General features: G+C 39.1%; 1 protein-coding gene across 1 annotated transcript in view; it reads right to left on the bottom strand.

Annotated features, from left to right (window-relative positions):
- Window positions 1–2,925, bottom strand: part of eif2b3 (eukaryotic translation initiation factor 2B, subunit 3 gamma) — a 35,343-nt gene extending 32,418 nt beyond the window's left edge. The window contains exons 1-2 of the mRNA XM_085389227.1: window positions 2,614–2,925; window positions 27–189 (exon numbers count right to left, since the gene is read on the bottom strand). Of these exons, the coding sequence (XP_085245353.1) occupies window positions 27–174 (148 nt within the window). The 5' untranslated portion in view covers window positions 175–189; window positions 2,614–2,925. The remainder of the gene's footprint in view (window positions 1–26; window positions 190–2,613) is intronic.
- Window positions 2,926–12,089: the final 9,164 nt, after the last annotated feature.

Below are 12,089 nucleotides of genomic sequence, written 5' to 3'. Positions count from 1 at the left end.
GCATTATATTTATTGCTAGCTCTCACCTTCAAATCCCACCTTCTCCAGAAGGTTAAGGGGATACCACATAAGGGGCTTGTTGCCAACAGGCAGCATAGCTTTGGGGGTGTTGTATGTCAGATCAGTCATACGAGAACCCCCACCCGCCGCCATCAGCACCGCTTGGAGCTCCATGTCTGCTGCAGATGGCTAAGAGAGGAGGGGACATTGTAAATGAAAACGTATAACATACAGTACTGACCACAGGTGTAGACTTAGTACTTCAACAAATTAATACAGCACTAAAATACTGTCGATAATATTTGTGTATAATACTCTGTAAAATAGTATATAAAAGCACAAAGAGTAAATTATGTTCATATTAGCAATAATGTGAGTTCCTAAATGTAAATGGACACCATGGGTAAATGGGCTATTGTACATCAGTTCAATATAGTTCATGCACAAGAGCAAACAGATCCTTGTTAAAGAAGTAAGTCTTTTTATTACTTTAATTACTAGTTTTTAAATGCATTTAATGCTACTGTTATGTTCATTTTAAATAAAGTGTGTTCAATGTACACATATAACATACTGATGATGCTGTGTGCCTCAGCTATATACTCCAATCAGTCTTCCAAGTGACACTCCCTCTGCTCTACCCTGTTTACCGTATTCAAAAAGTCTTAGCTCACACCAGCCAAGATTGCAGGTGGCCAGTCTAACAGAAGGCTAACACAGACAGACAATCGATAATGCTCACATCCACATCTATCGTCAATTTACAAAAACCAATTAAGCTAACCCCATGAATATCTTCAGACTGTGGGAGGAACACAGAGAACATGAAAACTCCACACAGAGGCCCCAGCTGGCTAGCACACAGGAAGCTAATGACAGAAGGTTAGCAGTTTAGAGGCATTCCAGACCTGCTTCAGATGTTTAGTAGTTTGTGAAATTGCAATTTGTGGTCACGTGAACTGACACAACTGACAAGCTCTCTATGATTCATTTACTCTCAAGCCTGTGTGACTGAACAGTGATGCTAGACGGATTTTATTTTACAAAGTCAGGACATTAATGTTAGGGATCAGTGGACTCCTACTCAAAAGACTGAAACTGTGAATTCCCTAAAATACTAGTATCATCATTATGATCATCAAGAACTGTGTTTTTCTGTCTTTCATGGTATTGGCTTGATGTCACTAATGAGATCTCGTTGCTGATGGATGAGCACAGGAGTTAGCTTCTAACATTTCTGAATGTCATGATCATGCTGGCAACTAGGGCAGTGCCACATCAAAACAACCACAATAATACCAGTATAAATTTCACACAATACAAAAATGTCTTATCGCAAGTTTCTTGCTATAGCAACGCCATGCATTTACATTCCCTAGTGCACACGACGACAATGGGACAAGACTAGGCATCTCTGAGAGTGAGAATCAATGACGGTTTATTATAAACAAAAACCATACTAATAAAATATCGTAGTTCCCACTAAAAGCGAAAACAACAAACATATTTCAGCACTTGGAGGAAATACACATGGCCACACATTGTACAACCAGGCTATAAAGTAGAAGATACAGTGCAAATGTAAACAAATGGCTCCACCGAGGACCACTAGCTGTTCTCTAAATGCCAGGGAGAACAAACAGTGGATGGAAATTACATATGTGGTTATATAGTGGAATAAGCAGGACTTTAAGCAGCTGGTTAAAAGGCTGTTGAACCAACATACAACATCCAAGAATGTAATGCTATGTAATCACTACTTCAGTATCGTGCTGGTACTTCTGGTAACCGAATAGATTCATACTTCAATCAGCATTATTGTTGGGTCTTTACCTTAAAATATAAAGCACCTTGAGGCAACTGTTGCTGAGATTTGATACTATATAAATAAAATTGAACTGAATTTAAATTAGTGTTTCATCAATGGAAAAGAAGAATGGAAAATACACTTTATTTACAGTGATGCTGATGCCTGCAAGCATCACTAAAATCTTGTTCAGAATTCTTTTCTATATCATCAGTAATACTGTTATTGCAAGTTTCACTGAAATACTGTGATTTGATTTTGAAGTTATACCGCCCAGCCCTACTGGCAGCACACAATCTGTTTCATTCACCTTCATACCAAGAGCATGCACAGCTTAATACTTGTTGAATAGACTCCTAGTGTCTTTTTCCCCCCCAAGCATTCAGTGGTATCGACCTTCAACACTATGATACCAGTGCATCACCAACAAGTTTGCACAACTGTGCTTCATTGTATGTAAACAAAGATGCCTGTGCTTTATTGTAACGTACGGCAGCTATGGCTGAAAATGAGGAAAAAGAGGATGAATCTGCATATTGTGTTTATCATGATGAAATATGACATCTAAAATCACGCAGTTATTTGACTCCCACAGTCACAGCTTTCTTAGTCTCAGTACAGCGTGTGCTTCACACAGCGCCTGCTCTCCTGAACGTTTATATCCAACAGACATCATGTCATCGCTGTAGTAACCACTAGCGTCAAACTGGCATGTGTGCTCAGGACATACCCTGTTGACCGAGAGCACACCCATGCTTTAAGAATTAATTCAAAGCCGAAGCACTGAGATATAAAACTTTACCTACCTGTCAGAATCCCTCCGAGCTGTTCGGCTGCCTGGAAATGACAGCGGTGCTAGACGCATGTAACTTGCCGTCAGTGTTGTTAGCACTCGGCTAAGGACTAGCAACGAGCAGTAAACGATGCCGCTTTTTTAGAGATAGATTACAACCAACCGGACACGTTTCTGAAAACCGACAGGTAACTTAAATACAAGTAAATAACAGATATTAGATTTCTCGCCAAATAATTTAACAGTAATTACGCAAAAGACGCTAAGCAACTAGCATTTTAATGATGACACCTGCGTGCCTTTAGTGAAATACGTCCGTGCGGGAAACTACTTCCTCTGTAGTATGGTTCCGATCAGAGAATAGAAGAAAAACTAGACCATGATTTGTCATAGACTAAAGTTTTTTACAGACAAGGGGAAAAGGAGGAATAGGTGTGGTTGAGAAGGACAGATCTGTTTAAAAAGAAAAAAAATCTTCACTCTGCTAGGGTATAATATCATCATGCTGGCAAGCTAAACTATGATTTATACTAAATTAATTTTCCGAGTGATGATGATGATAATTGTTTTACATTATTAAACAGATAAAGAATATTCTTTTTTTTTTTTAAAGCTATGGTACAAGGAATTACAAATGTTCACACATTGTAAAAATGTGAGCAGGTTAGCGGCCAGAAGCCAAACAGCAAAAGCTTAGAAAAATCCCAATTCACAGAGCTGAGACGTAACAGCAAATTGAGCTTGGGGAATGTGGCTCTGGTTTTGTTTGCTCTGGCCAGGAGATGAGCTTGACTGCTCGTTACTGCCTGCTCAAAGCCAGGCAAGCACGAGAAGGGTGGGAAGAAGGAGAGAAAAAGAAAACAACAAAGAGACGAAGAGGCCTGACTGCCTGTTGTTGCCCAAACACCATAATGCTGAAACTATTGAATGCAATTTCTCCACCGTGAATGGTGATTGCTGAAAAAGTGGGTGTCCAGCTGCATTTGCTGTCTGTGAAGCAGTGCAGAAGAGCCATGTAGACAAATAACAAAAGAATAAACTCTAAAATCAAACAATCCCATATGCTATTTATCTTATAAAACACACTTTAACGGACATATGATCATTTCTGTTTATCATCTTCACCTTCTCAAGCCTGCAAGGTGTTGTCAGAAGGCAGGTGGCATCTTTCTCAGTTCATATCAAGGAATCTGGGAAAAATTAGAGTGTATATATAAAGTGTGTGTGCCACAAAAAAAGGCCACAGTAAAAGTCAAATAAAGACCACAAAGATTGCTTAACTCAGCTGGTTAACCACAGGGAACTGAAGTGTGTGAGACATTAGAGAACTTGGCTAGTTACAAGAAAAGCTCAAACAGCAAGAAAGCAAACATGTCTAAAAGGATATCAAAGTTGGTTTTTGTTTGTTTGTTTGTTCTTGTAATAATAATAATAATAATAATAATAATAATAATAATAATAATAATAATAATAATAATAATAATAATAATAATAATAAAAAACGGGGTCAGTATAGAAGTTTTTTGTTTGATGTCATCTGCACATTACTTGAGTTTTCCTGTATAGTGGATGTGAAATCCTTGTGATGGTGTTGTTCTCATAATAATGTTGTGTTGTAAAAGCTTTGGAATTTTGTGAGGAAACAAAAAAGTGTTTGTTTACATAAAACTCTCTTCTGGAATAAATGGTAAGTGTTTTAGTTTTTAATAGCAATAGATAACTTCTTGGCTAATGCTAACTGATTGCTCAGACAGTGTGATTGGCCAGTTGATGAGATGTGCATGTGTTGTATGCTAAGTTCTGTATTACTTAAAAATGTAATTAAGTACAAAGATTTTACATGGCTCAGCTTCTCTCCTCCTCCCCTCAGACATCAATGTTTCTTGCTTATGCTTTCCATACTTCCACATTCATATTCATGTTTCTTTATATTATTGCTTTTCAAGGTTATTAAAGATTTTAATCTCTCTATTTTTAATGCAGCTTTGACTGACTATAGAAAAAGGGAAGCTTTTCAGAAAACTCTGGTTTGCTTGCAGAAAGGTTTCTAATAGGCTTTGTCATTATATACTGCCCTAAGGATATCCTTCCATACACATAGCGACAATGCTATTGAACAATCTCTCTCTTCATTTAGCATGTTCATTGTAAGGAGGAGCCCTACAGAGACACATTGTTTATCACAGTTTGACTTCTTTGATATATGTGGGGAAAACGAGGGAGAAGAAAACAGAATTGAAAAATGAGACAAAGAGGAATCACATGTAAATTAAAAAAATTCCCTGTGCATATGTATTTTGCATATTTTCAAAAAACGCTTTATTTGTCAGAAATGAAGACATCCGACTGAGCGGTTAGGGGAAGACAAAATGAAAAAAGGTCCAAAACAGAATGCCACAACTCCGAGACAGAACCAGATGGGGATATGCATGCAAACAGACATGGAGACAGTCATGCAGGTCTAATCGTTGAGTGACTTGAAATGGAGCCCTAAGATTTCCTCTGATTTCCTCTCCCTCCTTGGCTCTGTTGCAGCATCTTGTAAATCATTCTCAGTTCACTGAAACAAGCCAGTTGGATTAGCTTGGTTTAGATCATAAACATTTGTAGCACAGACCACCCAGCGAGAGAACAGAGCCAAGGCGAGAGTCTGTGTGAGTGTACATGCATGGGTGTGCTTGTGTGTGTGTTTGAAGCCTCCCTCTGAGTTTAGAGGTGGGTACTGCAGAGCATACAAAGTCACACACGCACGCACACACGCACGCACGCACGCACACACACACACACACACACACACACACACACACACTGTGGTTTGTGTTTGCTCCACTTCCAGGGCCAGTGCTCTGTGGGGCCCTTACCACTGCTATGGAAACTAAAACCGGCACGTTCGCCCAGTCAGTGTCAGAGATGAACGCACATGCTCACAGTTCAAAGATTAAGATGTCTCACTGTGGCAGAGATGCAAAAACTGTTTTACATTCCTTCGTTGATGTGATTCGTTTTTTTTTCTTCTAATTTACTGTGAATACACTTTAGTTTATTGCATGCTAAAACCTCCCTTTTGTTATGAAATACTTCACAAGATCCATTGTCACTGTTTTATTGGACTGAAACCCAGAATGCCAATTTGTTCATCATCAGCCTCAAAACCAGCTGTGAAATGTTATATTTCAAACAACTGTGATATAAAGTGTGTTTTTTGGGGATTCGCAAATAAATGTCATTTTTTTTCCCACCTGACATTCAACAGTCTGCGTCACTAGACCTTTGAAATTCATTCCTTTTCACTTGAACACAGTTGGAGTAATTCTTTTCTTGTTTCTCTCTGCTTTCAGGAGGGATCTGAGAGCCAAGCTGGTGTCAGAACCAGGAAATATCTGGGTTGGGTTTTGAGAAGCCAGAGTGGGAAAAGCTGGACAACTCCCTGCTGCAGGGCGCTGGCACTTTTCTCTGTAAGATGCTGTTTGAGGGTCTCTATAACCCATCTGACTGTGTATGTTATCCATTTGCATCCCTCCCTGTTGAGCTACAATACTGGCAATTGTTGTCTATCGCTCGGCCACATTTTCCATTACTAGACTCCGTATTTACTCAATTATAAGACAATTCCTTTTTTCTGAAAATTACATCGAAAATAGTTGTGGTCTTCATGAATCTGAGGGTAAATGTTGGATCTTCGGTAACAGAGTACAGCAGCTTCAACTGTTAAAAGTGAAATGATTATATTTTTAAAAAGCGTGCTGCAAATGCAGAGGCTGTCATTATCAAGTTTGTAAAGGCCTTTCTTGAGCATCTCTGTGCGATAAAGGCTGTACAGGAAGACTGTTTTAAAGATCTACTAAGGTGGTAACAGAGGAAGATTAATATAGACTTATACAGGAAAAGTGCTAATGGAAGAGGGAGGATTTTGCAAGAAGAAAAGAGAGAGTTTGACCATATCATCTGAACTGCAGCTCGCTTTCTGCATCTGTGTGTGTCTTTGCTTGGCCACGTTCTGTTTGATGGACTTTCTGGGAGGTCTGTTACCCACACAGGGCAAACATGAACAGACACACATGCACACACACCTTTATATATACACTCTATAGCAATAAAAACAAAAGTATATGGAACATTTTGTACCTTTTGTTTAGAGATCATTCATTCCAAATCAGTCTAATTGATACCTTTATATTGGGGATGAACACCAGATCATTACATTACACTGTTGAACTGTGTTACGATAAGATAACCCTTATTAGTCCCACGCATGGGAAATTTGTTTTGTTATATATTATTTAAATGCAAAAACATGGATTTTTATAGACTACAGTATTATAACCAAAATGTGCAACAAACAGATGAACAATAATCACGCCATCATAAATTACAACTTACCCCCCCCACCCACAGTTTTCAAGTCCTAACTCTGTAACTATTCTAAAAAGCAAAAGCATAAATGTACAAAATTAATAAATCACTTTGCTGTTCTTTTGGAACATTTTGTGGGTAAGCGATGACTCAGCTATGGGTTTAACTCTTTTTATGTATAAACCTGTCGCATTTTATGGACAACACACCCAAAATATTTGGTCATGTTTGATCTCTCTCGACCTGGTTGCCTTCCTGTACAGCAGAAAAAAAGACATACACACACACACACGCACACGCACACACATGCGTGCACACCCACATGTATGCATCACGCACTTGCAAAAATCATCTTTTCAACCGAAATAAATGTTTATAGCATTCCAAACATTTTGTGTGTGAGACAGTATGTGTGGTCCTGTCTGCACCTAGCGTGTGGTTTGAGGTTAAGGTGTTTGTCTGCTGGTGTTTGAGCACGCCAGTAATGTGTGTGTGTGTGTGTGTGTGTGTGTGTGTGTGTATGTGAGAGAGAGAGGATCAGAGAGATGTAGAAATGGAGAGCAAGAAACACTAGTGTTTGTGTTTGAAAATGGGAGCAAGGCAGAGAGAATTAAGGAAAAAAACACTGGGGTATTTTATTGTATCCATTAAATTACTGAATTCACTAAATTTACTAATTCACTAAATTGCTAATAAATGTAGCCATTAAAAAGCTACAATATAAGAGAGATACACTTAGTACTGGCCAAGACTTAAACAATATGAGTGCTTGTAAAGTCTAGTATTGTAGCAATGTCATACACAGGGATCAAGTTGCAAATTGACAAAATCAGTCATACACAAGAGCAATAAAGAAATGCTTTAATGTGATTAGTTGCAGTTGCCCACAGTTTTGCATTCATAAGTCTCAAATATTTTTCTTTGTCTAAGAAAAAGCAAATCAAAATGAACTTTAACAGGTTAAATGTTTGGCCTAAAGGTTTAATGAGCATTTACCTTTTTTTGTTAAATATGTCTCATGTCCTAAAAATGGCTGTCCTAGAACAGCACAGCACGAAGACACTTCAATTCAGGTTCATTTATATAACATCAAATCACAGCAACAGTTACCTCAAGCCACTTTATACCACAGTGTAAAGACCCTACGATACTCTGGTGAAAGCCTCAACAATCAAGTGAGCTCCAACGTGCAAACACTTTGTACTGAGAAGTATAGTCCATTGTAGGAAGTTTCAAGTCCCCACCATGGCCTTAATGGGGCCACCATACAGGGAGTGCAGAATTATTAGGTAAATGAGTATTTTGTCCACATCATCCTCTTCATGCATGTTGTCTTACTCTAAGCTGTATAGGCTCGAAAGCCTACTACCAATTAAGCATATTAGGTGATGTGCATCTCTGTAATGAGAAGGGGTGTGGTCTAATGACATCAACACCCTATATCGGGTGTGCATAATTATTAGGCAACTTCCTTTCCTTTGGCAAAATGGGTCAAAAGAAGGACTTGACAGGCTCAGAAAAGTCAAAAATAGTGAGATATCTTGCAGATGTTAGGTGTGGCTGTGTGCAGGCAGGAATAGGACCCAAGGTGCAGACTCCGGAGACGGACATGAACTCAAAAAGGCTTTAATTAGGTACTCAAAAATATAACATAACTGAAAAAACTCAAAACAAACTTAAACTAGAGAAATGACAGAACACACAGCTAGGAAAACGGTAGATCGCGACATGGACACAGAGAAACACAGGGCTTAAATACACAGAGGGAGCAATCAGGGATGGGTAACAGGAGGGAAACACAGCTGGGGCAAATCAGGCCTAACGAGACAAGGGGAAGCAAAACCAGACACAGACTCGCACGCACTGCAACAGAGGGAACAGAGACGTGGGACCAGGGCAGACACAAACACTGACTGGACACGGGGATATAGCCACTAAGGACACACAGAGACGCGAACTAGACAAGGGGATACAGCTGACAGGGGAGACAAAGCAGCTAGAGAAGACAGAGACATAAACTATAAAACAGAACTCAAAGAAACCAAAGACTAGAAAGTATAAATAATATAATAAACTCAAAACCCCTGGGTCAACGACCCAGGCATCCTAACAGCAGAGGGATGCAGCAGTCTCAAAATTGCAAAGCTTCTGCAGCGTGATCATCGAACAATCAAGCGTTTCATTCAAAATAGTCAACAGGGTCGCAAGAAGCGTGTGGAAAAACCAAGGCGCAAAATAACTGCCCATGAACTGAGAAAAGTCAAACGTGCAGCTGCCAAGATGCCACTTGCCACCAGTTTGGCCATATTTCAGAGCTGCAACATCACTGGAGTGCCCAAAAGCACAAGGTGTGCAATACTCAGAGACATGGCCAAGGTAAGAAAGGCTGAAAGACGACCACCACTGAACAAGACACACAAGCTGAAACGTCAAGACTGGGCCAAGAAATATCTCAAGACTGATTTTTCTAAGGTTTTATGGACTGATGAAATGAGAGTGAGTCTTGATGGGCCAGATGGATGGGCCCGTGGCTGGATTGGTAAAGGGCAGAGAGCTCCAGTCCGACTCAGACGCCAGCAAGGTGGAGGTGGAGTACTGGTTTGGGCTGGTATCATCAAAGATGAGCTTGTGGGGCCTTTTCGGGTTGAGGATGGAGTCAAGCTCAACTCCCAGTCCTACTGCCAGTTTCTGGAAGACACCTTCTTCAAGCAGTGGTACAGGAAGAAGTCTGCATCCTTCAAGAAAAACATGATTTTCATGCAGGACAATGCTCCATCACACGCGTCCAAGTACTCCACAGCGTGGCTGGCAAGAAAGGGTATAAAAGAAGAAAAACTAATGACATGGCCTCCTTGTTCACCTGATCTGAACCCCATTGAGAACCTGTGGTCCATCATCAAATGTGAGATTTACAAGGAGGGAAAACAGTACACCTCTCTGAACAGTGTCTGGGAGGCTGTGGTTGCTGCTGCACGCAATGTTGATGGTGAACAGATCAAAACACTGACAGAATCCATGGATGGCAGGCTTTTGAGTGTCCTTGCAAAGAAAGGTGGCTATATTGGTCGCTGATTTGTTTTTGTTTTGTTTTTGAATGTCAGAAATGTATATTTGTGAATGTGGAGATGTTATATTGGTTTCACTGGTAAAAATAAATAATTGAAATGGGTATATATTTGTTTTTTGTTAAGTTGCCTAATAATTATGCACAGTAATAGTCACCTGCACACACAGATATCCCCCTAAAATTGCTAAAACTACAAACAAACTAAAAACTACTTCCAAAAACATTCAGCTTTGATATTAATGACTTTTTTGGGTTCATTGCGAACATGGTTGTTGTTCAATAATAAAATTATTCCTCAAAAATACAACTTGCCTAATAATTCTGCACTCCCTGTATACTGTAAACAAAGGTGGACATTGCTTTGCCATCTGAAAAGTTAAGCAATGCAGAAGAGTGTTAAAGGTTTGCTTTGTTTCTCGTGACCAGTACTCATATGACTGAGGTGGCTGTAGCTCAGGAACAGTAGGTCGTGTACCAATCAAAAGGTTAGTAGATCAGTTCCTAGCGCTTCCTGTCCATGTGTTGGAGTATTCTTGGGCAAGCTACGATGCTTTCATAGGACTGTGTGTGTGAATGTTAGATAATAGTGTTAACGTCCAGCTAAAAGCAGTGCGTGTAATTGGGTGATTGGGACTTGTAGTAGAAAGCCCCTTTGAGTGCTCAAAAGTGAGTAGAATGTATAATATATATATATATATATATGTATATATATATATATATATATATACTCCACAGTACTCCACAGCGTGGCTGGCAAGAAAGGGTATAAAAGAAGAAAAACTAATGACATGGCCACCTTGTTCACCTGATCTGAACCCCATTGAGAACCTGTGGTCCATCATCAAATGTGAGATTTACAAGGAGGGAAAACAGTACACCTCTCTGAACAGTGTCTGGGAGGCTGTGGTTGCTGCTGCACGCAATGTTGATGGTGAACAGATCAAAACACTGACAGAATCCATGGATGGCAGGCTTTTGAGTGTCCTTGCAAAGAAAGGTGGCTATATTGGTCGCTGATTTGTTTTTGTTTTGTTTTTGAATGTCAGAAATGTATATTTGTGAATGTGGAGATGTTATATTGGTTTCACTGGTAAAAATAAATAATTGAAATGGGTATATATTTGTTTTTTGATAAGTTGCCTAATAATTATGCACAGTAATAGTCACCTGCACACACAGATATCCCCCTAAAATTGCTAAAACTACAAACAAACTAAAAACTACTTCCAAAAACATTCAGCTTTGATATTAATGACTTTTTTGGGTTCATTGAGAACATGGTTGTTGTTCAATAATAAAATTATTCCTCAAAAATACAACTTGCCTAATAATTCTGCACTCCCTGTATACTGTAAACAAAGGTGGACATTGCTTTGCCATCTGAAAAGTTAAGCAATGCAGAAGAGTGTTAAAGGTTTGCTTTGTTTCTCGTGACCAGTACTCATATGACTGAGGTGGCTGTAGCTCAGGAACAGTAGGTCGTGTACCAATCAAAAGGTTAGTAGATCAGTTCCTAGCGCTTCCTGTCCATGTGTTGGAGTATTCTTGGGCAAGCTACGATGCTTTCATAGGACTGTGTGTGTGAATGTTAGATAATAGTGTTAACGTCCAGCTAAAAGCAGTGCGTGTAATTGGGTGATTGGGACTTGTAGTAGAAAGCCCCTTTGAGTGCTCAAAAGTGAGTAGAATGTATAATATATATATATATATATATGTATGTATATATATATATATATATATATATATATATATATATATATATATATATATATATATATATATATATATATATATATATATATATATATATATATATATATATAAGTACCAGGCCATGTACCATAAAGAAGTTGGACTGTGTAGAAAACAAACTATCAGCTTAATTGATTTGTAACCTTACTATAAGTTTTTTGTGATGAGATCTTGGTCTCCATATGCTACTTTCAGCTCCTCCGATGTCAACACAGCACGTTTGATTTGGTAGAGTTTTATGCCTGATACCCTTCCTGACACAACCCCAAAGTGGGATTTGTGTCTGATTGGAACTCACCAGCAACCACTAGCCTATG

The sequence above is a fragment of the Rhamphochromis longiceps genome, linkage group LG18 (assembly GCF_057381845.1).
Source record: "Rhamphochromis longiceps isolate RC_006_pf linkage group LG18, R_longiceps_female_GT1.1, whole genome shotgun sequence".
NCBI classification, from domain to species: domain Eukaryota; kingdom Metazoa; phylum Chordata; class Actinopteri; order Cichliformes; family Cichlidae; genus Rhamphochromis; species Rhamphochromis longiceps.
The sequence above is the reverse complement of the archived record's forward strand: the minus strand, read 5'-3'. Positions and strand labels throughout refer to the sequence as shown.